Here is a 27,243-nt window from a genome sequence, read left to right on the forward strand (position 1 = left end):
AGTGACAAGCCCTGATATATTCTTCACCAATAGCCAAAGAGTGATCTGCTCGAAGACCATGTTATTCATTGGCAAAGGCAGACACCCCACCAGCCCACCACTATCTGAAGGACAATGCCACAGAATCACTCCCGCAATTCCATAGCAATCATTCTCTCACAGATTATGGCCAAGTAAAGTTGTTACTGTGCAAATTTTTATTTAACATAATTTTTCTGGTGGTTATGGAACCGTCCTACTTTGTATCACATAAACAAATATCCATGGACCTGACGCTCGCATCTATCTGGAGACTAAGGCAGCGGACGCACAGGACGCACGCACGGGTCGTCCCCTCCCGGGCGACTCGGGCGAACCCTAGCTGCTGCCGCCTTCCTCTCCCCCTCCCCTCCCCTCTTCGTCGTCCCCGGAGGCCGCCGCCGGCAAAGCCTGGCGCGGCCGGTGATGGGGGCGGCGGGGATCCTCACGTGGTCCCCTGGTGCTGCGGTAGGAGGCACGCCTCCGTGCCGGGGGGATGGTCCCGGTTCTGGTTGATGGCGGCGCGGGCGGTGTTGGGGGCGGCGGCGCGGCCCTGGCCATGGCGGCGCAACCCTCTCCGCCGTTCCTCGTCGTGGCCTCGCCGGGAGGGCGGTGATGGGGGCGGCGGCGTGGTCCTGTCCTACTTCCTCGCCTTGGCATGGCCGGGCGGGTGGGGATGGGGGTGGATCTCGTGCTGCTCCTCAAGATCTGGGATCACGGAACCAAGGGCGGCGGCCCTGGATGGCGATGGTGGTGACGGCGCCAACCTGGTGGCAGGTGGCGGGTGTCAGGTGCCGCTGACCGTGGCACCGCGGTGGTGGTCTTCTCTCTCGCCGGAGGAGATCGGCTAGTTGTGTGGCTAGCCGTGGCGGATCTTGCGATCCGTCGCCTAGCTCCCGATGGCGAGGCGCAGCTGCCGGTGAAAGCCGGCCCGGACTTCGATCATGGCGGATGATGGCGGCGCCTTTCGTCGTTACCTTGTTGAAGGCATTGTCTCTGCAGTCTGTGTTTCTTCGCCTGGGCTGCTCCAGGGGAAACCCTAGACCCAGGTCTCCCGGATCGGACGATAGCGGCGCGCAACGCCGTTCTCCCTGTTGGGGATATCGTTTTCGGAGCAGACAACGGATGGTGGTGGTGCTGAGGTGGAGCGGTGTGCTTTTGCTGTGTCGCCGTCGTCGAGTCGCCGTGGCATGGTGCAGTGGTGTCTCGGGACGGATGCAGTGTGATGGACATGCACAGGATGGTGGAGTCGTCTAGCGCCATGGCGGCATCGATGGCAGGCTGACATGGTCAATGCGATGATCTCTCTTGAAGATGGAGTCGAGGAAGACGGCGGTAGCAACTTCTATGGCGTGTGCGTTGGCGTATGCTGAGAGTCTGCCTTGATCTGGATGTGCTTCTCATCTCGCTATTGGGCGGCCTGGGAAGGCATTTGGTTTTTGGATGATATGTGTTGGTGAATTGTCACCCCCTTCATCCCTCTGTAGGTTTAGCGAGGTGGCTTCAAGTTTGATCTTTTGTATTGCTCTTGTAAGGTGTTGTGAATAATCTAATAAAAAAAGTTGTGTGCATCCTTTGGATGCAGAAGCGATATTTCCCACATTTCAAAAAAAACAAATATCCATGAAATTAAACCATAAATTTTAATTTTTGGACACTCTCAATCTCGAAGTAGGAATAGCGAGAAGACGTGAAAGGAAGCTGTCTGGAGTTCATAGGGAACTATTGTCTTTGAAATTGTCCATAACTACAAAGAATTTAGATCCGCTAACTAAGTTGCTGGACAATATACATACGCGTTGATCGTCTTGGTGTGTGAATAGATGCGTTAAAATCTGAATGGAAACAAAGACAAGTAAATTGGATACCTTCAGATTTACCCTCTTAGTCCATCAGTTCTGTCAAGCAAACCCAAATACCTCGAGAAATGAAGTATCCCTACTTGGTAACCACAGTTTTAAAAGTAAAGAGCAAGATGAGGTAGAATTTGCCGGGTCTCCCAAGATAGATGTGCAGGCCAGCTCTATTAGCATGCTCATGGAGAGCCACCATGAATCACGTTTCTATGGCATCTGCCACATTAACGAACTTCCAGCTATTGACAAGAAGTCAACCTGATGACTGACTAAAAGAGAAGAATGCTTGCCAGGAAAGAGGAGCATGGAAATAACACTTGAAATAATCCCAGCAGAAGTGGTCGCTGACCAACTTGACCGATGTTTCACCCTGCTGTGTCTAAATACCTCACATCCTCCATCATTTGTCAGACAACTTTGTCTCAGAATAACAAGAATAAACAAAACATGTCAGTGCAATGAGGATTTACATATCTATTCTGTGTCACTCGATCAAATGGTATATCACTACTTCAGAATTACAAGATGTGTAGAGATGTTGCAGCACCAATGGTAACCTGAATAATAGACTTAAGAGAAAACTCACATATCTTCCAGCAGCAAAATTTCCTCAAAAAAGGTTCTGAATTTGAAGGAATAGACAGGTATGCAATTCGGAAATGACAATGTTTTGACAGCTACCTATGCAAGTATATGACCAAAATCAACACACTCAGTCAGAAACTTAGTTTGCCTCCCTTAGAGCATCTCCAACAGGCGCGCTATATCGCGGCGCGCTAAAACCAAGAATCCGCGCGCGGTAAACAGATATGGCGCGCTGTGCCGTTTTTTCCTCCGCCGGGCGCGGCAAAATACAGCGCGTGCGCGCGCAGGAAAAATGGTCCTCCGCCGGGCGCTGCAAAATACAGCGCGCGCGGGCGCGGAAAACAGATTTCTAGTCTATTTTGCATTCACAATTCATGAAAGAAATGACACAATTCATGAAATAAATGACACAAAGTGCAACAACATCACATAGTTCAACAAGGACACACAAAATGACGTAGTTCAACAATGACACACGACATATGGTTCAAATGGACAAAGTGAAACAATGCATATCACAAATGCATATCACACTTCCGCATTTTCCAAGTCAACACCTTCTTCTTCGTCCTCGTCCTTCGCTTTCTTCGGTGGCGCGACGGCGGCGGGGCCGACGTGAGGCCGTTTCGTTGACGGCGCCTTCCCCCTCCTCGGCGCGGGCCGCGCGTTGCCGGTGCCCTGCGCGGCCATCCGCGCCGCGGCAGCGCCTGCGTGTAGTGCCCCGCGCGGCGGGACGAACAGCGCCCGCGCAGCAGCCGTTGGGTTCCCGGCGTCGGCGCCGCCGCTAGGGTTTGGCGCCGGCGCGGCGGAAGTGGCGGCGGCGGCGGAGGGTGTGACAGAGTAGGGAGGGGTCGGCGGGTTGCCGGAGGGGTCGTCCATCGTCGGGATCGCCGGCGGCGCGCGGGAGACGACGGATTGGGCTCGGGGCAGCGACGCGGGGAGGAAGTTTCAGCGCGGGGGATTTTTCGCGGTTGGACGAGCGATGCCGCGCGCCGTAGCCGACGCGCCGGATATGCCGCTCCGGATTGTGCAAAACGCCGCGCGCCCTAAAAATTTTACAGCACCGCGCCGTTTACCGCGCCTGCTGGAGCGCCTGATTCTGTCCCGCGCGCGCTATATCGGACGTTTTTATGCCGCGCGGCCTATATAGCGCGCCTGTTGGAGATGCTCTTACTTCGCCTCTACAAGTTCCTTCAGACAATCTTGTGAGTGTTGCTTGATCCATAGGAATAAAATTCCCTGGCAATTTGAACAGGGGATAGTCGCCATCATATTCGCCCTGGTACGCCTGTCCAAGGGAATACCCCAGTGCTCGAGCAACAGGGACTGCTACCGCATTGCCCACTTGGATATATCTATATAAAGCATGCACATCATAAATAAATCAACATACTAAAGAAGGCCTAGAGGTTCAGAGCTACTGTCCTTACAAAAATCAAACAGTTATGGTGTCAAGCTAGCTGAACTTACTTCTGTTTTATAGGACCAAACAACCTGTAATAGTCTGGGAAGCCTTGTAGCCTCGCATTTTCACGGATGGTCAGAACTCGGTTCTGGTTGGGATGCAAAACAATCTGCAAAAGTCCATCCACACTCGATAAAAATAAAAGATATTGGAAAGTTACAAACTCATAAAAGCACCAGAAATGCTATTAAGAGCTCACTTGGTTATGAGGCTCAGCTCTGGTGACAACAGTTGCAACAGTTTCATCCCACCACAGGCGTCCAAATGGTCTACAAAGCAACACAACAAGGATTATCAATCAAGTTTTACGAATAATAAAAACCAATATTCAGTAATACTTACTTCAGTGACTTGCCCTTGATAAAGGTCATGGCATAGCTAGGCACCTACAAGAGAAGCAAGGATGATTAAAACATGGGAAATATGTAGATTACAGCTGATAAAACCACAACAGATATAAGTAGTACCAAAGGCTTCCCAGAAGACAGAAGTACGCGAGGAATATCTGGATCGAACTCAACGGTATTGTTTTCCCCAACCCGGACACCTTTCAAATCACGGAAGTTGGCCCCCTGAAATACAATAATTGCTCAGAAATTGTAGGACTGGGTAAAAAAGGAAAGGGCATGACACATGTTCAGCCTTAGCTTACCTTTTTTACGGGAATCTGCTGCACTCTTTCATAATCGTCGTTGTTTAATTGTAGAGGTTGATGATCAAATAGCTGACCTTCCTTGGGAGTAGCATCTCCAAGTGAGTAATCCTTCATGTCTTAACATGAATAACAGAACAAGATAACTCAGAATGGCACCAAATAACTCAGAGTAGCAGTATAACCAAGAAGTCACAAACAGATACTAATAAAATGATGGAAATTATGGCATGGTGACATCATTGAACCACCAACATGACCAAAAATATAAGAAAAACATGCAGATATTAAATGTAAACACTCAAGGGGTCAGACTAGGAGGGTTTACCTTTACGGTTGAGCCGGATGTAGTGCTGGAATTCTGTTTTGGGTCCAATACCATGGTCCATCACATCATTAGGTTGATGGTTTCCAACCTTTAGAAAAGAATATAACTTATGAGGACAGAGAAAACCAGTAATGTTCAGGCAGCACTCCACAAATAATTTTGGGGAGGAAAAAGGCCAGTGCAAACCTTTGGTAAATCGGATATAGCATCTCTAATGACAAGAGCTTCCTTCAAGTGTTTATCTTCAGTTTCATTATATGCAACTAAACATTGCTGAAAACGGAGCATAATTTCAGTAAGATGTAACATTAACATTAACATGGTGTTAGTAATATGTTCTCATACCGAGAATGCATTTGGCACTACTCCTCGATTAATAACATCATGGGTGGGAAGCGGAAACTTTGGAAGTGCCTACATTGCCAGATGAACCTTTCTTAGCAGTAGTGTTACAAGGTACAACAGAGCAAGGAGCATATGAAAAAGAGAGGTACCACTGAAGGAAGCGCTCCCCAGAGAAACGCTCGCATTCTGAACTGTGGTAGCCCATAAGATCCTGCAACCATGAGCCCAAGTCTAGCTTGGTAGCTCATGGCGACAAGGCGACTCAATGCATAACGCCCTAGAAACCCATCTGCAAATTTTAGAATATCTACGACATTCTCCATAAGGACATATTTGGGTCTCAGGAAGTTCACAATATCCATAAAGACAATCAGTTGTTTGTTTCTTTCATCCGTCAGTGGATCTTCATAATTTCTGAATCTGTTCAATCCACTGATGCCTTGGCAAGGAGGACCCCCACATATAATATCCACACAGCCCTTTGGAATTAGAAATACATTAATAGGTAGCACAAGAACAAGAACCCAAAAGGAACAAGGAGGGATATACGTACAGGCAAGGGTAAAATGGATTCCCCGTATCCATTCTCAACAAATTCTTTAATACGTTCAGGGGAATCACTGAAATGTTAACTAGGTTAAGGCACTATTGACAAAACAAAATAAAGAGGAAAGTAATGAATCAGATACCAACCTAAGACCATCATTTGGCTCCCAACTATCATAACTAGAATCATATGTTTTCCACCGTACCTACATACATACAGAAATGTTCTAAGTTATCAAGTGTAAAATTAAACATACAAGAGAAGACTAACAATTGCGCTGAAATCCAAAAGAATCACACAAAATAGATACTTTGAAAAATGAAGTATGAGTACCTTAAACCACAGCCCAACATTTCCAGTGCTATTTGGATCACCATAGCAAATATCAACCAGTTTCTCTACTTCAAATGTACCCTCCGGGAGATTTTCATTTTCATCATCTTCATCATTGTTCGAAGTTTGTGGAAGAGAATTGCTATTATGGACGTCATATTTCTTACAGAGGGCATCCCAGTGCTGAAGGAGGGAAAGGAAATCCTCAGCCTTCTCATTCCGTACCTAGGTAACATCGTACAAGTCATTATGCCTGGTTAACAAAACAGGGAATGAAATTCAGTGCCAATGTAGTTACTAGCTACCTGTGTGAATGTGTGGTTATGCTTTAGACTGTTGCAAGCATTTGTGTTCATGTCTACAGCCCATTTCTGCAAAAGATAATAATATTAAGATTGTCAGTTACAGTGCCTTCAGCAGCAGTGAAAGTCCTAAGACATTCTAAGAAGAAAACTTACTGTATTCAGTTTTAAGCCAGACCATGCAGCACCCAGGCATAGCCCAGTAGACATGGCACCACACCCAGAGTAAAGATCCAGCAGTGTTGCTGTTTCCATTTGTTCTTCAGGTGGTGCCACAGTGTCAGCAATTGGTTTTTTCTTAGAAGGGTCAACATCTACTTCACTGCCAATTGGATCACCATTTTCTGCAAGAGTTTAACTGGTCAAAAATACATGAGGAGATATATCATGGTGCACTATATCTATGAATTTCTAGTTTGCCAAATGTACTTCCCGGATGTATCATCAAAATTATCATTGTATTGTGCCATTTTAAATTATGATCAGACCATCCAAGTCTACTGCTTTTTTTTATGTTAATATAAGTTGCATACAAGAAACAAAAAAGACAAGCTTGACAGAGCACTTATGACAATTGCAACAAAGGGATAATAACATCTACAGATGATTACCTGGTGGCATATTCGCAAACGTGGAATATGCTACCGAATAAGACATGTCATAATAGAAATCACACTTTGAGATCAGCTGGGCTTTAGCCTTGGGTTTCATCTGTAGTTGTTTAACAAAGCAAACATGTAAAGATCAGTAGAAACATGACAAGCAGTATGTAGTACACATTCATGAACTTGAAAGCATGAACAGAGCACTTACATTTGGGCCAACATAAATGATATTTGCTTTAGAGATAATTGACTCAATCAGATTATCATTCTTTTCCTCTGAAAGGAAAACACGCTTAGGATCATGCTTATGATCATTAACCTCCAGCAAACTGGGTGAGATGACCTGCAAATTTGTGTTAGGCACATGAGGAATTGCCTTCAGAAAAAAGAATAAGAACACATGCATGCTTGACACACATACCGTATCTTCCACACGGAAGAACCAGCGACAAGTGAAGTGTGATCCATGATCGCTTCCTTCAAACAACTCTGTGATCCGGCCAATGTAATTTTCCACACCAGGGGCAGCCTGCAGCGACTCACAATAGAAAGAACATGATTACCGTAGTTGGTTAAAGTAGAGGTAGTCAACAACATAAAATGCAGGAGAGAAAACTAGAATATTCTGGAACCACACCCTTCATGGTCCATGCAAAAGGAAACAATCAATAAGCAGTCTGCAAAGTATATATCCAAGACATTTCCTGAAGTGCTAAACATCACAGATCAGATTCACACATAATATGGAACAGTGCAAACTAACATTTGAATCGAAGATGTATAACACGAGAAAAAGGGCGTTGTATGTTGATAAATGCAGGAGAGAAAACTAGAATATTTAGGAACCACACCCTTCATATGGTCCATCCAAAAGGAAACAATCAGTAAGCAGTCTGCAAAGTATATAGCCAAGACATTTCCTGAATTGCTAAATATCACAGATCAGATTCACACATATTATGGAACAGTGCAAACTAACATTTGAATCGAAGATATATAACACGAGGAAAAGGGTGTGTTGTATGTTGATAAAATCAAGAAGAAGCTACTTAATTATAAAAATCTAAAGGACCCTCCAAATTAAGAATACATGGGCACAGAGTAAGTTAGTAATGCATGAAAATATTAACAAAACCCAGTGGAGTAAACTAGAGAGCCTCTTGGTATAATGCAAAGGGACTCCATCAGACAAACTTGCAGTCCTAGTGTACCAAATCATAAAATTCAGAACTTGATTTGCATTCATAGCTTCTTTCTCATGATGGAGGACAATTTAGCTCGCAGTTTATACACTTAAGTTACTAGTATTGCACAGTACAGTATTGAACTGGTACAAGGAAGCTAGCTAGCACGCATGCACCCGAGCACATTCTGTTGCCACAAACTGAATGCATGGAAGTTAACATGCATGGCAGAAACAAAAAAGGAGGACAGTTTGAACAATCAGCATAACGAAAAATTGGAACCCAAACTGTATGAATCGCTTCTTGCTACTCTACAATAATCAGCCAAGGAGAAAAATGGCAATCGATCAAGGAGAATAATGGCAATCGTGGCTTACCTTGACATAAACGTCATCGCCAAGATGAAAGTTGGCCTCGTCCACACAAACTGTTGTGTAGTGGCGCAGGGCTCGAATTTCCTCCTCGGCATCGGACCTGCAGAACCAGAAATCCCTTGAGCAGCGCGCGCAAACGCAAAGGAGAGCTCGATCCCTTTGCATGCATGCAGTACAACAAGCTAGGCGAACACTGCAGCAAGGCAGAGATGCGCACGTACGTACCTCTTAGCCTTTGAGCCGGAACCCTGCGATCGATCAAAAAGGTGCAAGATTTTTGTCAGCCACGGTGTCCGAACATGGAAGAAGTTAACATCTCGATCTACCGGCTAAGCACGCGCGTGTTGAGCAGGCATCAGAGGCTGGGATAGCAGTAAGGCAGGCACGAGATTGTTACCTTGGGCACCTTGGCGGCGTACCGCTCCGGCCAGCGCTGCCGCGCCTCGGCGTCCGGTATTGGCTCGCCCACGAAGTGGTCCTGGGTGGAGGCGTCGGAGTTGGCGGTCGGCCGCGCAACAGCACGCTTCTTTCTGGCGGCACCCGTCTCCGCGGACCCGTCTCCTCCGCCCGCCGCGACGCCGTCCGACGCCTCATCCTCCTCGCCCATCCGCAGCTCCTCCGCGTCCGGCTCGTCCGCGCAGATGTCGTCGCTGATCGCGCCGTCCAGCTCCATCATCCTCGGCGCCTCCCCCACAGGCGCCTGTGCTGCCTCCTCCGGGTCGTCGTCCTTCGCGGCGCTCCCGCGGCCACGGGCACCAGCAGCTGCCTTCCCGGCCGCTTTGCGCTGGCGCTTGCCGCGGGAACGCGACGCCCCGCGTTCTTGCTCGGCGTCGGCGTCCGCCACCCCCGGCCCCACAGGCTGTCGGTCGTCGTCCGTGGCCGCGCTCCCACGGCCACGGGTACCAGCTGCCGCTATGCGCTGGCGCTTGCCGCGCGAGCGCGGCGCCCCGCGTCCGGGGTCGGCGTCGGCGTCGGCTGGTTTGGGCTGGAGCCGGGCGGAGCGCGACGTCCCGCGTCCGAGGTCGGCGTCCGCGTCGGGGTCGGCGTCGGCTGGTTTGGGCCGCAGCCGGGCGGAGCGGCTGGGGTCGGTGGCCCCGGAGGGCGTCACCGGCGACATGGGCGCGAGCGCGTGGACAAGGCGAGGGGTCGGAGAGTAGAGCGAGGGGAATGGTGGCGGGGGCTAGGGTTCTTGGGAGGGTGGTGGAGGCGGACGAGATGGACGGAGGCGGAGAGGGGAGAAAGGTGGGGGCTTTGAGGAGGGCTGCTGCGGCGGGCGCCCGCCTTGGATGCTTTTGGCGATGGAAAAAGATGGCCTGGAACGGGCGGGAACGCGGCGAGCGTCGTGGTTCCGTCCGGGCCCACCTGCAGTGGCGCTCTCTCCGCGCGCGACCGGTCAAAGTTGGGGCTAGAGCGAGCTCCTCTTCGTTCGTCTGGTGGCGATGACTGACGACGATCGTCAGGAGAGCTCTCCTCTTTGAGCAAAACGCCGAAATCTTCTCCTTGGCTTTTCCAGCTGCCCGTTCTTGTGTTGTGTACGGGAAAAAGGAGGATCAGGACGGAATATGCCCCGCGCGCGCGATTCACTGCGTTTGTTTTGAATTTTGAAAGCGGGGCGAGGTGTAGTGTGTAGACTAGGGGCCGGATACCTGTCCTGTGTATATACATGGAGTTCAGAAAAGATGGGGGTATTCCCTGAAATTCCCAACGGCTCGTGTAGCTGGTTCTGTGGTTTAGTACTATCCTATCCAAATTTTCTTGCACACTGTCGACATTTCTCAGTCATTTCTCGTTCTAAACTTCTCGTGCTAATTTTGTTGGCAAGAACTGACAAAGACATGAACCCCTTGCTACGAAAAATTGCTAGGGGCTTTAACCATTCCGTCGACTCGTTTAATTCTTATGACGTGAACGAGTATCGCTTCCAGACCCACCAATACACAACAAGCCGTCCAAACAAGAAGACAATAAATAGCGGGGTGGTATGTCAAGGTGATGATGGACTCCATTACTATGGAAGAGTCGAGGGTATATACGAGCTGAATTACGGGTTTGAGAAAGGGCTAAATCCCATCGTAATCAAATGCCATTGGTTCGACCCACGTCGCGTGAGACGGGATCCTGAAATTGGATTGGTCGAAGTTGAAAGAAGCTCTGTTTATAAGGGAGAGGACGTGTACACTTTGGCCACCCAAACCTTCCAAGTATTCTATCTCCCATACGCGTGCCAAAAACTCGACAAAACGTCTACATGGATGGGATGTTGTGATGACGGTTCCTTCACGCATTAGGCCACCCCTGCCAAACAAGGACGATTACCGCCGCGTAGACCCCTCAACACATAGTGTTGATTTTTATCAAGAAGAAGGGCTTCCCGGTCATTTCACTATCGACTTGTCGGCCGTTGATAACATGGTCGTAGACGATGAACAAGAAGAAGATGCGGTTATGGACGAAGACAATGAAAAATATGAAGTTGAGGATGTGTGTGCCGTAGAAGACCTAAGTTTGCTCGAGGCGTTCAAAGCAGGCCTTGACCTAGCTCCAAATGGACCACCTACAGGTTTCATCGATGATTATTGGTTCGCCGAGCCTGATGACGATGACGAAACATGTGGTCCAATTACTGATGTCGACATAGGCTACTGATCTATGTAGTTGTAATTGTGAGGCTATCCTATTTGTAATAAACTATGATCTATGTACTTGGAAATTCAATTCGGCTCTCGGGTGCATATGCTCCCTCTATCAAAAAATTATATTTCGAAATGTCAAAAAATTTTGACAAAAAATTATACATGTACATCTCCACAATATACGTACGTTCGTCAAGTTTCGCGAGGAACCAATATGTTTTGTGGTCTGTGTAAAAAAGAGAAAATTTATCTCCTGAAAAGCCTTATTTTCAGCATTGAATTTTGTCTTTTTTACACATGACACACGACAAGTCGGATTTTTATGAAACAACTTTGTGAGCGTGTAGCACATGAAGATGTACGTTCAAATTTTTCGCTTCAATTTTTTTAAATTTCAAAATGTATATAACATGCATTTCAAAATAAAGGGAGCATATGCTCCCATGTGCCAAAACACCATTCCCGTATGTACTGAACTATGTGCTATTTGTAATAAACTATGATCTATGTACTGAACTACGCGCTATTTGTAGTAAACTATGATCTATCTACTAATATTCATCTACTTATATATTTGCATTATTGTTGATTTCACTAATATTCATCTGTTTACATTGCATACTAATAAACCACTCTTTTCATTGTGTTTGCAGGTCAGTGAAACATGCCGCCAAGAAAAAGAAAGAGAGGTTTCAAAAAGAAGATCAAGGCCGTGGCTGAGCTTGTGGGACTTTCGAGTGGTTCGTCGCAGACAAGTCCTACTAGCCCTCCTCCTAGCCCTCGACCACGGAGGAAGAATGCCCAACCACGGCGACTTCGTAGCCCTTCTCCTAGCCCTCCCCCAGCCGAGGATGATGATGAGGTGGAGCACATGGGTGGGGAGGATGAGGAGGACGGTGAAGAGCACGGTGGGGAGGACGGTGGGGAGGACGAGGAGGACGGTGCGGAGGACCTCGAGGAGGATGAGGGGCTGGGGGCTTTGCCGCTGGAGCTGGACCCAAACCTAGTTTGGTATCCGCCGGCGGAGGAGGTGTACGTTGCAGCCGAGGAGAGGCTGCAACCACGTGACAATAAGTCGTATAAGCGCGGGATTACGAAACTCCCCAAGCTAAAAACTTGGGCCTTCCGCGATGTTGTTCTCGTGCCCGCTGGAAATAGGTACATGCTGATTTTGGCATTCCATTATTGAAATTTTTATCATTATAGAAATTTTTATCACATGCATACTGATTTTGGCATTTCATTGTGCAGCATGTTCAAGTATGGCGACCCGAGGAGGAAGCCGACACGTGAGTACTCGAACATCCTTGGAGGCCTAATTAGAAATCATTTCCCTGGGATTGTCCATCTCCCTAGTGGTGGCCGCGATGTGGCTTGGACTTGGAAGCACTACAACTACGCGGAAGATCCTACAGGCAAGTACAACAACATGCAAGAGCGGGTTGTCCGCCACTTCTGGGTACGTGAGTTTTGGCTTCTTAGCATTCAAACGCTTCTTGGCTACCAATAGTTGCTCTAAATCCTCTTGTTTTACCTATGTGCATGGTTGCAGAAATACTTCAAGAGGGTTGAGGGCCAGGAAACTGCGTGCGACGTTATCGTACACGAGTTATGCAGGGTGAGGGTGACTGGCATGCACTACGAGGCACATGTCCAGTGCGTCCACAACTGGCACGCCGAGCGCAAAATGTGGATGAGTAAGGCTGATTGTCGGGATACGCTGATGGCACCGTGGCAGTACCTGCAGGTATTAGCATTTGTGTGTTATTGATTTCCGCATTTTCATGTAGTTTATGTTTTAATAATGGGTCTATCTTGTGTATGCAGAACCCTCCTCAGTACGTCGGGAAAGACAAGGCGTGCTTTGTTGCGATGGTCATATGGTAGACATCCCCCGAGTACATCCGGATGCACGAGGAGGGCAAGCAGAAGCGTTTAGAGATGGGAGGTGGATCACATGTCCAGGGCAGCAAGAACTTGGCCCTTACCTTGCAGGAAGAGGTGAGCAAATGGTTTCTTCATTCTTTCATTTCACGTTATCGTTAGCCCCGCAAGGGTGTCCCTCTTCACTTAATTGCATGTACTCTTTTGCAGGAAGTGAAGACAGGCGCGACACCAAATTTATTTGGCCTTTTCCAAAAAGACGAAGACCATGAGGGAGCAGCATCCTGAAACGGGGTCCTAGTGGGTCAACGAGCTAGCGGAGGCCCAGTGTGGCGCATACCGCTCGAAGTTCATGGAGAAGCACGGCGAAGACGCCGACCCAACCACCGAAGACTTTGACGTTGAGGTTGCGGTGCTTGCGGGACAAGGAAAGAAGGGTGGCCGCCTATGGATTGCTGACGGGTTAGTAGACCCAAGGACCATTTCATATCTACGCCAGATCCGTTGTGGGCGTACGAGCGAGCAGCCTCGGGTAGAGACCCGCCCACGGGCTTCGGATCTAGCTGTCGAGAAGTTACGGGTAAGTTCTTTGTCGATCCTCTACGCTTCATTACATGTTTTCCATTGCAATCTTAATGACATCGCGGCGACATAACATAGGCGGAGATGGAAGAAAGGGAACGAATGAACCAAGAGGAGAAGATGCAGATGCAGCAGCAACTTAGGGACAACATGCAGATGCAGCAGCAAATGTTGCAGCAGATGCAACAACAACAGCAGATGTTCCAGCAGATGTTTATGAACCAGGCCGTGCTGACTTCCCCACCGGGGAGTAGTGCTCCTAGCACGTTGTGTCCTCCTATCTTCAACTGGGTAAGTGGTGAACTTAATATCTCCGTCTCAATCTTGTTTGTTGTCGAACCGAACTTTGGATATTGCAGCCCGTGCCTGATCCGCACATGTTGGTGCTCCTCCAGCGACCGCCAAGTGAGAGCCTGCTGACACCTCAGATGACCATCAACAATACGGGCATCATCCGGAGCCTGGGGCAGTTTCTAGGTGAGTTCTCCTACACTTGTAGGTTCTTCTACACTTCTAGTTCTCCAATGCCTTAATAATTTATCCATACCATGTCACTTGTGAGGTACTTGAATTTTAGCCATTCAACCATGTCAATTTTAGCCATTATGTTCAATTTTAGCTATTCCATGTTAATTTTAGCCATTCCATTTCATTTTTAGCCATTATGTCGAATTTTAGCCATTTAATGTCAATTTTAGCGATTATATTCAATTTTAGGCATTCCATGTCAATTCTAGTTCTTCCAGGCCTTACATATCAATTTTAGCCATTCTATGCCACTTACGCATCTATGAACTTGTTCCTGCAAGGAGATGGAGCACTAGTAGAAAATGGGGCTTCCGTCTAGGCCGTTCCACTGCCCAGGCCTTTAGTACCGGTTCCAAAGGACCTTTAGTACCGGTTCGTGACACGAACCGGTACTAAAGGGTAGACCTTTACTACCGGTTCGTGCTAAAGGTTTTCCTGCTCCCCACGCACCTCCACACCCCCCCTGTGGATCGCCTTTTTTTGCTTTGTAAAATACAAATGAAAATGATAGAAAATTCAAAAACTAAAATGTTTTCAGATTCTTATATGTTATGCAACCTACTATTCGGTGAAATTAAGAAATTCAAATTTTGACTTTTTTTGCAAAAAAAGTTTGAAAAATGGTAAAACCGTACTAAGTTTTGCATACGACGTCGGAAAAAAACGTATAATATATCAAAATGTTCGTGGGAAAAAGTTACAACCGAATTCATCGGGGTTTACTCGGTTAGCCAATTTTTTATTCTCAAAATTCCAAATGAAAATATGAAAGCAGGAACATTTTGGTTTTTTTCCAGAAATTTAGAATTTTATATATTTTTAATTTTTTAAAAATTAAAATTAATAATTATAAGATTTTTTGAATCCCAGAATATTACTTATTTTTAGCAAATTATAATATTTTCAAATTTTCAGGTTTTAGGTTTGGCAAAAAAATATTAAAAATAATTGAAAAAATGAAAAATATTAAAAAGATATTAATTTTATTTATTTAGACAACATTATTATTACATTATTACATTTTTTTATTAAAAAAATTATTTGGAATTTAAACAATAAAGAAGTGTGACGTCGACCAACATGTTAATAGGATTGATATGATAGTACTATCAACAACATGCGCGCGAAGCACTTGAAAGTGGGACGGAAAGGAACTCGAAAGTTAAGCGTGCTAGTGTTGGACTAGTGTGAGGATGGGTGACCGACCGGGAAGTTTGACCACGGGTAAGTATTTTGATTAGAGATTAAGTGTAGACTAACGGAAATATTAGAAATTCTGAGAAAAAATAAAAAAAAGGAGTAAAAAATAATTAGAAAAAAATGGATAATTTTTTTTAAAGAAATAGCCTTTAGTACCGGTTCATAACACGAACCGGTACCAAAGGTCTCCGGCCCCGCGGGCTCCTCCGTGCCCATGTGGAGGCACCTTTAGTACCGGTTCCAAAACCGGTACTAAAGGCCCTTTGGAACCGGTACTAAAGGGGGATTTCTCTACTAGTGGAGGAAGTGGAGAAGGAAAAGGAAGTGGAGAAGGACAAGGAAGTGGCCACGGAAATGGCGAAGGTTGATGTTCGTTGTATGAACTTTGTTGTGCTATTTGGACCATTCTATGTATGAACTTTGTTGTTGGAGACTTTGTTGTTGGACTATTGTATGGACGACTTTGTTGTTGTTGATGGAAGACTTTGTTGTTGTTGGACCATTCTATGTATGGACAATTTCAGCACCTTTGCCGTGCAGATGCACACGCCAAAGACACATGCACACGGCAAAGGCACATACATACGGCAAAGGCTGCCATGTTGTGCACTGCGCTGCTTTGGCTGTGATGTTGTAGAATCTTTGCCGTGCGGGGTGGAGGGGAAGCGCACGGCAAAGCCCCGTCTTTGCCGTGCGGGTTGAAGGTGTAGCGCACGGCAAAGATTGCCGCACGGCAAACACCCAAGGCGCACGGCAAAGAATCGCACGGCAAAGCCAATCCACACGGCAACACGGCAAAGACGGCTTTGTCGACCGGATCGTTGCCGTGCACGCCCGCACGTCAAAGGCTTTGCCGAGCAGATTTTGCCCTTTGCCGTGCCTTTCGGCTGCACGACAACGCCAGTTCTGCCGTAGTGAGTGAAGTGTATTGATTTCGAGTTCCCAACGATGGTAAGCCAAAATCTTGCAACAAACCAACCTATCAGTCATGCGTGCCGTTTTCGCCGTGCAACGCAGCACCGTGAACTAACAGCATCCCCACTAGCCCTTCCTAAAGTCCCCTATAGGAGGCCTCTATAGGCCTTGGGAAGTGCGGGCGTCCAAATTCTTGCCGAGCTGTGGCCTCTGAAAATATTTTTTAGCTGGCGCGGCCTAACTTTGTATCTAGCGTACCCAGATCAAACCAGTAAAAGGGGAGGCTAGCAGAGACGCCGCGTGTTGGCGGGAACGATGCTGGAAAAAGCCGCGGGAAACGTCTCCTAGTAGTGGACCCGCCCCGTTAGCCTCGGTGGAGTTGTCTTCCGCCTCGCGTTCCGTGCCTGCCCGACAAAGGTTGCTCGCCTGCTCGCCTTCCAAGTCGAGTCGCGTCGGCGTTACTGCGCCTGCTCGTCTTCAGCGCCGCCTGCTCGCCTTCCGCGTCGAGTCGCGTCAGTATTAATGCGCCTGATCGTCTTCAGCACCGCATGCTCGTCTTCAGCGACGCCGTTAATACCCGCCAACGGGCTTCCTCAGCGATATATAAACCGCCGCGCACCTTCCTCGCCGCGCATTCCACCTCCCCTCTCCTCCTCCAAACCTCCATCGGGTCGTCCTCCACCGGCGCCCCTAGCCATGGACCACCAAGACGAAGAGAGAGCACGCCGCCCCCGCCAACGGCTTAGGCTAGCGGTTCCTGCACCTCACCGAGGCGCGCGCTACCCCGTCCTGCCGAACATGCATTGTCCGGGGGGTGGGGGTGGGCGCTCAGCCGCGACAGCCTACCGTCCCCCCCCCCCAGTGCCTACGGGGACCGACCGGACCGTCGGCATCTACGACCACTACTAGGACGACCTCACGGCGGAGGAGCGGAACGACCCGTAGTGGTCGCAGGACAACGTCGACGCCTGGACGGTGTTCTTCTTCCGATAGCGCGCCCATCGCCTCGCCGCCTACAACGGCAACGACGACCTGCCGTCCAACTACAACATCACTGGACGACGGCGGTGGTGGAGTGCGCCCGGGAGGACCCTCGCGTGGGTCCTCCGCTACATCGCCGACGGCAACAACCCGCTGCTGCAGATGCCACCACGGCACTTGCAGCAAGCGGCACCGCAAGGCAACGACGGCCAATGGGCGGCGCGCCGATCGTCCACCTCCTCGTCGAGGTACTCGCCTTACAACTCACCGTCACCAAGGTTCCTGGCGACGGTGAAGGACGAGCCAGTGGAGGCTGCTCCCTCTCGCAGCCGACGCCATGGCGGTCGCGGCGGCGCCCTCGTCATCCGTGAGCCCTCTCCTCCGCGCCAGCGCGAGTGGACGCCACCGCCGGAATACAAGGTGGTGGCCTCCATCGTCAAGGCGGACGACGACCCCGAGGAGTTCCCTAGGCTGCGCCAAGCTCAGCTGGAGTCCTTTGCGGCGACCGAGGAGTTCGCCGAGGCGTGGAGCGCGGCATACTGCCGACGCGAGAAGGAGGAGCGCCGCCGTCGCCTCGGCCTCGTCATCAACCTCAACGACGACGAGGCTGACTCGTCCAATAGGCCGCGCGGGAGGCGCGACGACGTCGGCCAGGGGTGCAACCCCTACCTCCCATAGACGAAGGAGGAGGAGCCCGACGACGGCGAGGACTACGCGGCGACGATGTACCACCGCCTAGGGCTAGCGCGTGGCGGTGGTAGTTGCTAGTTTTTTTTAATCTATGTTTTATATTTGTATTCGGCCAAATATGGCCGAACTATCAATGAATTTACTTTTTCTTCAAATTTTGTTATGTTTCGAAATTTTAATTATTTTTTATAGGAGCTGCGACTACTGGCAGCAGCCCGGACCCTATTTTAGTTTACCGCCGGTGCCCCCATATAGGCCCTAAAATGGTTGCGCCAGAGTCCATATAGGGGGCCGAGTGAAGATTCTCTAATGGTGTATAGTATTTGTGCGTATGTCTTTTCATATCTACGAGGCTATCTTTCCCGAATGCGTTCCATACCGCCTCTATTCGTATCTTAGAGCATCTCCACTGGCGGCCTCGATAGCGTTTTGGGGGCTGGCGTGGTTTTTGAGCTCGCACCGGTGCGCCCCAAATGGCGCCGGCTATTTTTCGAGCCGAATAGAATCACCGGCATCCCCGTGCCGGCTACTTGGCCAAGGGCGCGAATCGGGCGCGCCGACACCTCGCGGCACGATGGTTTTCGCGGGTCGGGTGCTTTTTCAGCGAGAGGACCCGACGGTTCGCATCGGCCGCGACGTGGGAAGGTTGGTCGTTGGTGTTTAATGGTCTCCCGTGCGGAAACCGAGACGGCCACGAGGGCAGCGACTGGCCACGCGGCGTCCAGTCGCCTACGCCGCCGTAAATGCGGGTAGTTTCCACCACTATATAGTACGTACGCCGTCCACCACCGTGGTGCTATCCTCTCATCTCCACCACCGCCGCCGCTCCATTCTCTCCTCTCCACCTCAAAAATGATGCGCCGTCTGAAGACAACGTACTCCATGCTTGGCCTCAACGGCCGCGCTCTGCCTCCACCACCACCGCATCCGGAGCCGCAGCCCGACGCGGAGTACAGTTCCGACGACGGCGAGGACCCACGGTTTGTGGTGTGGCATGAGGCCTACGTTGCAGACGCCGAAGCTAAGGCGGCGCAGTGGGGCGAGCAGCCGCATTCCCCCGCTGACCCGAAGCAGGCGGTGATCCTAGCATCGTGTAACGCGCAACGCTTCCAGAGGTTGAAGGAGGAGCAACGGGAGTTCGTCAACGATGCGAACCTCGAGCACTGTCGTTGCCTAATCGACGGTACCTCGGAGGAGGGATCCTCACGAGGGGGAGAAGAAGTAGGGGCCATAGGGCGGAGTGCACACGGGACGGTGGTACGCGAGTTACCCAGCTTCGGAACACCTGCACGATGACGAGGGCCTACCGCTGCTTGTCCGGAATTATCCGGGCGCTTTCGCGTTGTTACAATGAGTTGTGGTTGTGCCTCTAGGGCTCCCGGGATCCGGCTTATAAAGGCGCACGGATCTAGGGTTTACATGGAGAGTCCTAGCCGGATTACAGATAGCCTAGCTACGGTACAATATCTTGCCGTGCACGTCACGGATCCGCCTTCCATATATGTCGTACTGGATCCGGGTTCCACATGGGCCTCCACGGATCCGGGTTACTCCTATGTCGGTACGGATCCGGCCTGCTGATCCCGGGCTGGACTTCTTCCTTCATGATCAACAGCAACTGGGCCGCCCGATGGGCCACATGCCTCATCACCGTCGGTGGGCCACCCGGGCTTGCCGGATCTAGGCACTGTCGATGGTACACCTATGAAGTATACCCACAACAGTAGCCCCCAGAGTTCTCCGAGTTTCACCTGCAGTTTCCGCCTTGCTGATCCAACAATCTCCGGCAGACGTTGGTAACGCGGAGAAACTTGAAGAGCTCCAACTTTGCATTTTCTTATTTTTCCAACTTAAAGCCGGAAAATGCTCCCATCTCGCGGGACTTCATCCATCGACGTTCAAAAGAACATTTCCGGGTTACTCCCCGCTCGAATAAGAGACAAATTATATCCGGAATCTTTAAAAGACTCAAACGGCTTCGGAAATCCTTCATCTTCAGATCATACTCAACAACGGAAGTTCCATATTTCCCGCGCACAACTTCCTTATTTCCCGCGCTAAATTTTCGCAGATGCAAATCTTCAGCCGGAATTTTCGGGAGTGCATGGTTAAATTACCTCCACGTCGTTTTACCGCATTTGACCTAAACACGTGTCATCCATCCAACGGCGCGACCGTTCGGTTGAAGGAGATATGCCCTAGAGGCAATAATAAAGTGGTTATTATTTATATCTTTATGTTTATGATAAATGTTTATATATCATGCTATAATTGTATTAACCGAAACATTAGTACATGTGTGATATGTAGACAAACAAGAAGTCCCTAGTATGCCTCTTAAACTAGCTTGTTGATTAATGGATGATTAGTTTCATAATCATGAACATTGGATGTTATTAATAACAAGGTTATGTCATTGTATGAATGATATAATGGACACACCCAATTAAGCGTAGCATAAGATCTCGTCATTAAGTTATTTGCTATAAGCTTTCGATACATAGTTACCTAGTCCTTATGACCATGAGATCATGTAAATCACTAATACCGGAAAGGTACTTTGATTACACCAAACACCACTGCGTAAATGGGTGGCTATAAAGGTGGGATTAAGTATCCGGAAAGTATGAGTTGAGGCATATGGATCAACAGTGGGATTTGTCCATCCCAATGACGGATAGATATACTCTGGGCCCTCTCGGTGGAATGTCGTCTAATGTCTTGCAAGCATATGAATAAGTTCATAAGAGACCACATACCACGGTACGAGTAAAGAGTACTTGTCAAGAGACGAGGTTGAACAAGGTATAGTGTGATACCGAAGATCAAACCTCGGACAAGTAAAATATCGCGAGACAAAGGGAATTGATATTGTATGTGAATGGTTCATTCGATCACTAAAGTCATCGTTGAATATGTGGGAGCCATTATGGATCTCCAGATCCCGCTATTGGTTATTGGTCGGAGTGAGTACTCAACCATGTCCGCATAGTTCACGAACCGTAGGGTGACACACTTAAAGTTGGATGTTGAAATGGTAGTATTTGAATATGGTATGGAGTTCGAATATTTGTTCGGAGTCCCGGATGAGATCCCGGACATCACGAGGAGTTCCGGAATGGTCCGGAGAATAAGATTCATATATAGGATGTCATTTTATGTGAATAAAAATGTCGCGGAAGGTTCTATGGAAGGTTCTAGAAGGTTCTAGAAAAGTCCGGAAGAAACCACCAAGGAAGGTGGAGTCCACATGGGACTCCACCTCCATGGCCGGCCAACCCTAGTGGGGGAGGAGTCCCAAGTGGACTCCCCTTAGGGGGCCGGCCACCCCCACATGGGAGGTGGAACTCCCACCTTGGTGGGAGTCCTAGCTTGGCTAGGTTTCCCCCCTCCTATGGAAGGTTTTTGGTTCGGGTCTTATTCGAAGACTTGGACACCACCTCTTGGGGTTCCACCTATATAATGAGGGCCAAAGGGGAGGGGGCCGGCCACCTCAAACACCACCAAGGTGGCCGCACCCCTATAGTGGCCGGCGCCCCCTCTCCCCAAACCCTAGCCGCCCCGCTCCTCCACTTCCCGCACGCTTAGCGAAGCTCCGCCGGACTTCTCCACCACCACCGACACCACGCCGTCGTGCTTGTCGGATTCAAGAGGAGCTACTACTTCCGCTGCCCGCCGGAACGGGGAGGTGGACGTCGTCTTCATCAACAACCGAACGTGTGACCGAGTACGGAGGTGCTGCCCGTTCGTGGCGCCGGAAGCGATCGTGATCAAGATCTTCTACGCGCTTTTGCAAGCGGCAAGTGAACGTCTACCGCAGCAACAAGAGCCTCATCTTGTAGGCTTTGGAATCTCTTCAAGGGTGAGACTCGATATCCCCTCGTTGCTACCGTCTTCTAGATTGCATCTTGTCTTGGATTGCGTGTTCGCGGTAGGAAAATTTTTGTTTTCTATGCAACGTTATCCTACAGTGGTATCGAGCCGTGTCTATGCATAGATGGTTGCACGAGTAGAACACAATGGTTTTGTGGGCGTTGATGCTCTTGTTATCTTTAGTTTGAGTACTTTGCATCTTTGTGGCATAGTGGGATGAAGCGGCTCGGGCTAACTTTACATGACCGCGTTCATGAGACTTGCTCCTCGTTCGACATGCAACTTGTATTGCATAAGAGGCTTTGCGGGTGTCTGTCTCTCCTACTATAGTGAAGATTCAATTTACTCTTCTATTGACAACATTAGTATCACCGTTGTGGTTCATGTTCGTAGGTAGATTAGATCTCTCTCGAAAACCCTAAACCACGTAAAATATGCAGACCAAATTAGAGACGTCTAACTTGTTTTTGCAGGGTTTGGTGATGTGATATGGCCATAATGTGATGATGAATATGTATGAGATGATCATTATTGTATTGTGGCAACCGGCGGGAGCCTTATGGTTGTCTTTAATTTTCATGTTGAGTAGTATTTCAAAGTAGTTGTAATAGTTGCTACATGAGGTGAACAACCATGAAGACGGCGCCATGAACCTTGACGCTACGCCGACGATGATGGAGATCATGCCGTTGATGATGGAGATCATGTCCGTGCTTTGGAGATGAAGATCGAAGGCGCAAAGACAAAAGGGCCATATCATATCACATATGAACTGCATGTGATGTTAATCCTTTATGCATCTTATTTTGCTTAGATCGCGACGGTAGCATTATAAGATGATCCCTCACATTAATATCAAGATAATAAAGTGTTCTCCCCTCGTATGCACCGTTGTACGGTTCGTCGTTTCGAAGCATCTCGTGATGATCGGATGTGATCGATTCAACGTTCATATACAACGGGTGTAAGCCATGTTGCACACGCGGAATACTTGGGTTTGCTTGACGAGCCTAGCATGTACGGACATGGCCTCGGGACAACGGAAACCGAAAGGTTGAACACGAGTCATATGGATGATATGATCAACATGTTGATGTTCACCATTGAAGCTACATCATCTCACGTGATGATCGGTTTTGGTGTAGTAGATTTGGATCGTGTACCACTTAACAACTATGAGGGATGTTGTATTAAGTGGGAGTTCATTAGTAATTAGATTAAAACATGAACTAATTATCATAAACATAGTCCGAGTAGTATTTTGAATTAATTTTGTAGTATTGGCATCCGTTTACTACTATGCGCTAGTCTTATAATTGAGATAGAAATACTGTTAAAAATCTGACTAGAAACTTTACGGATTGGTACCGTATTGTTAATGAATCAAGAAATAATTAAGTCCTATTGCAAACTTTTAGTAAAACTCACTTTGTTGATTCAGAGAGCTATGGTTTCAATTAGTACCTAAAGTTATCTTGTCTCCGTGAAACTTAAAGTTCAAATCTGTTTGAAAAGTAAGGAGCTGAAAATTTAGTTTTCAGAAATAATCAAGGTACGAGATATATGTGATATTTAAGACCTTATTGCAAGATGATAGAATATAAATTTGGTGAGACTACATAAACTCATAAGTTTTATGGGAATGTACAAAGGTTGAAGACGCAAGGCGTCCCAATCCTCCAACTATTGGGGCACTAACGATATTCGCATATCCATGAAGTGATTGTCCTTAGTATGCACCGTTGCTAAGACTCGTCGTTTCGAAGCATCACGTGATGATCGGGTGTTATAGATTCTACGTGTGCTTCCAACGGGTGCAAGCCAGTTTTGCATATGCGAATACTAAGGTTTAAACTTTATGAGCCTAGCATGTACAGACATGGTCTCGGAAAGTTATCATGAATTGATGGATAAAATTATGAGTGAAATTGTTCATCGTATTACAAATTTACTAATAGTGAAATCTGAAACACTTATCATATGATGATCAACTACAAAGTAAGAACCTCAAGGTTATTGGTATTTGACCAACAAACCTAGAAGTTAATGATGTTGAAGTGTTTTCTGAATAATGAGGAAAGCTAAAAGAGAAACTGCAAAAGATATTTTGGCAAAAAGAAAAGAAAAGACTAGAAAGTCTAGCTCAGGTGTATATAAATGATATACATGTTATGGTTGTATTCCTAGTTAAGTCACACTATGAAATTCTTGGGTATTAGTACTATATTGGTTGGTATGAAGTCTCATACAAAACAACGCAATACAAGAATACAATGGCCTAAGTGACTGACAAGGAATATGATAGGAATGCACGTCTGGAACAAAATAAAGTGTTATTATGTTCGTTGTTGGCATTCTATCTAGCCCTTAGAATTTATAATAAAAAAACTTAATAATTGTTATTTTGCTCTGGTCAAATGAAAACAATGAGTTGTTCAAATTATGACATTACTCCATGTACGATGGATAAGTGATACGTCTCCAACGTATCGATAATTTCTTGTGTTCCATGCCACATTATTGATGTTATCTACATGTTTTATGCACACTTTATGTCATATTCGTGCATTTTACGGAACTAACCTATTAACAAGATGCCGAAGTGCCGAGTTCATGTTTTCTGCTGTTTTTGGTTTCAGAAATCCTAGTAACGAAATATTCTCGGAATCGGACGAAATCAACGCCAAAGTTCCTATTTTCATCGGAAGCATCCGGAACACTCGGGAAGGACCGGAGGGGGCCACGGGGCCACCAAACCCTAGGCTGGCGCGGCCAGAGGGGGGGCCGCGCCGCCCTATGGTGTGGCCCCCCTGTCAGCCCTCCTGCGCCGCCTCTTCGCCTATAAGAAGCCCCTGGATCAGAAAACCCGATACCAATTGACGAAACCCACAGAAACCTGCCAGAGCCGCCGCCATCGCGAAGCCAAGATCTGGGGGACAGGATCTCTGTTCCGGCACGGCTGCCGGAGCGGGGAAGTGCCCCCGGAAGGCTTCTCCATCGACACCGCTGCCATCTCCACCGCCATCTTCATCACCGCTGCTGCTCCCATGAGGAGGGAGTAGTTCTCCATCGAGGCTCGGGGCTGTACCGGTAGCTATGTGGTTAATCTCTCTCCATGTACTTCAATACAATGATCTCATGAGCTGCTTTACATGATTGAGATTCATCTGAGTTTTGTATCACTACTATCTATGTGCTACTCTAGTGATGTGTTATTAAAGTAGTTTTATTCCTCCTGCATGTGTGCAAAGGTGACGATGCGTGCACCGTGTTAGTACTTGGTTTATGCTATGATCATGATCTCTTGTAGATTATGGAGTTAACTATTGCTATGATAATATTGATGTGATCTATTCCTCCTACATATGCATGAAGGTGACGGTGTGCATGCTATGCTAGTACTTGGTTTAGTAGCGTTGATCTATCTTACACTAAAGGTTACTTAAACATGAGCATTATTGTGGAGCTTGTTAACTCCGGCATTGAGGGTTCGTGTAATCCTACGCAATGTGTTCATCATCCAACAAAAGTGTAGAGTATGCATTTATCTATTCTGTTATGTGATCAATGTTGAGAGTGTCCACTAGTGAAAGTGTAATCCCTAGGCCTTGTTCCTAAATACTGCTGAGTTACTACTGCTTGTTTACTACTACTTGCGTTACTATCTGCTGAGTTACTACTGCTTGTTACTCGTTTTATTGCGTTACTACTGCTGCAATACCACCACCATCAACTACACGCCAAGCACTTTTACGCCACCGTTGCTACTGCTCATACTTATTTATACCACCTCGTATTTCACTATCTCTTCGCCGAACTAGTGCACCTATTAGGTGTGTTGGGGACACAAGAGACTTCTTGCTTTGTGGTTGCGGGGTTGCATGAGAGGGATATCTTTGACCTCTTCCTCCCCGAGTTCGATAAACCTTGGGTATCCACTTAAGGGAAACTTGCTGCTGTTCTACAAACCTCTGCTCTTGGAGGCCCAACACTGTCTACGGGAAAGGAGGGGGAACGTAGACATCAAGCACTTTTCTGGCGCCGTTGCCGGGGAGGAAAGGTAAAAGGCTCTCATACTACGGTCCCAGGTAAAGTATTTTTCCGGCGCCGTCGTGTGTGTGCTCAAAGCTATTTCCTTTAGATCCTGCAATTGCATCTTGTTGTTTCTTGTTTACACTAGTTTGGCAATGTACAAGAGTGAGCTTCTTATTCTATTTCCTGATTTAAAACATGGATTGTTTGATGCGAAAATTAAAAAACCTATGAAATCTTCTTTGCATGCTGGTAGTAATATTAGTATGAACGCTTTGAACACCATTGTTGACAATAATATAGAAAGTTCTAAGCTTGGGGAAGCTGGTTTGCATGATATTTTTAGTCCCCCAAGCATTGAGGAGAAAATTTTCTTTGATGATACTTTGCCTCCTATTTCTGATGATAATGATAATGGTCTTTTTGTGCCACTTACTGCTGAGAGTAAATTTTGTTGTGATTATACTATGCCTCCTACACCTGATGAGAATAATAATGATAGCTACTTTGTTGAATTTGCTCCCACTACAACTAATAAAATTGATTATGCTTATGTGGAGAGTAATAATTTTATGCATGAGACTCATGATAAGAATTCTTTATGTGATAGTTATATTGTTGAGTTTGCTCATGATGCTACTGAAAGTTATTATGAGAGAGGAAAATATGGTTGTAGAAATTTTCATGTTACTAAAATGCCTCTCTATGTGCTGAAATTTTTGATGCTACACTTGTTTTATCTTCCTATGCTTGTTACTTTGCTCTTCATGAACTTGTTTATTTACAAGATTCCTATGCATAGGAAGCATGTTAGACTTAAATGTGTTTTGAATTTGCCTCTTGATGCTCTCTTTTGCTTCAAATACTATTTCTTGCGAGTGCATCATTAAAACTGCTGAGCCCATCTTAATGGCTATAAAGAAAGAACTTCTTGGGAGATAACCCATGTGTTATTTTGCTACAGTAATTTGTTTTTATTTTGCGTCTTGGAAGTTGTTTACTACTGTAGCAACCTCTCCTTATCCTAGTTTTATGTTTTGTTGTGCCAAGTAAAGTCTTTGATAGAAAAGTAAGTACTAGATTTGGATTACTGCGCAGTTCCAGATTTCTTTACTGTCACGAATCTGAGCCCACTGCCCTGCAGGAAGCTCAGAAAATTATGCCAATTTACGTGCATGATCCTCAGATATGTACGCAACTTTCATTCAATTTGAGCATTTTCATTTGAGCAAGTCTGGTGGCCTAATAAAATCCATCTTTACGGACTGTTCTGTTTTGACAGATTCTGCCTTTTATTTCGCATTGCCTCTTTTGCTATGTTGGATGAATTT

The 27,243-nt window shown here is 47.3% G+C and overlaps 1 protein-coding gene across 1 annotated transcript; it reads right to left on the reverse strand.

Annotated features, from left to right (window-relative positions):
• Positions 1-2,456: 2,456 nt before the first annotated feature.
• LOC124664348 (DNA (cytosine-5)-methyltransferase 1-like) lies at positions 2,457-9,711 on the reverse strand. Its single transcript, XM_047201892.1, has 22 exons — positions 8,992-9,711; positions 8,820-8,842; positions 8,598-8,694; positions 7,441-7,565; positions 7,245-7,365; positions 7,043-7,142; positions 6,588-6,775; positions 6,435-6,500; positions 6,130-6,354; positions 5,943-6,001; positions 5,803-5,869; positions 5,399-5,728; positions 5,250-5,318; positions 5,091-5,177; positions 4,905-4,992; positions 4,577-4,695; positions 4,392-4,496; positions 4,267-4,310; positions 4,124-4,193; positions 3,930-4,033; positions 3,634-3,814; positions 2,457-2,555 (listed from the first exon to the last, which is right to left on the reverse strand). The coding sequence occupies exons 1-22, from the start codon at positions 9,709-9,711 to the stop codon at positions 2,457-2,459; spliced, it is 3,087 nt and encodes a 1,028-aa protein (XP_047057848.1).
• Positions 9,712-27,243: the final 17,532 nt, after the last annotated feature.

This window comes from Lolium rigidum, chromosome 1, assembly GCF_022539505.1.
Source record: "Lolium rigidum isolate FL_2022 chromosome 1, APGP_CSIRO_Lrig_0.1, whole genome shotgun sequence".
NCBI lineage: Eukaryota > Viridiplantae > Streptophyta > Magnoliopsida > Poales > Poaceae > Lolium > Lolium rigidum.

Excerpts from the sequence above, each read along its gene's own strand:
- LOC124664348 (XM_047201892.1), bottom strand. The coding sequence starts at position 9,711 with ATGTCGCCGGTGACGCCCTCCGGGGCCACCGACCCCAGCCGCTCCGCC. Across the intron at positions 5,870-5,942 it reads GAGCCAAATGATGGTCTTAG|TGATTCCCCTGAACGTATTA; the intron begins GTTGGTATCTGA and ends TTAACATTTCAG. Across the intron at positions 4,194-4,266 it reads ATCAAGGGCAAGTCACTGAA|ACCATTTGGACGCCTGTGGT; the intron begins GTAAGTATTACT and ends GTTGCTTTGTAG.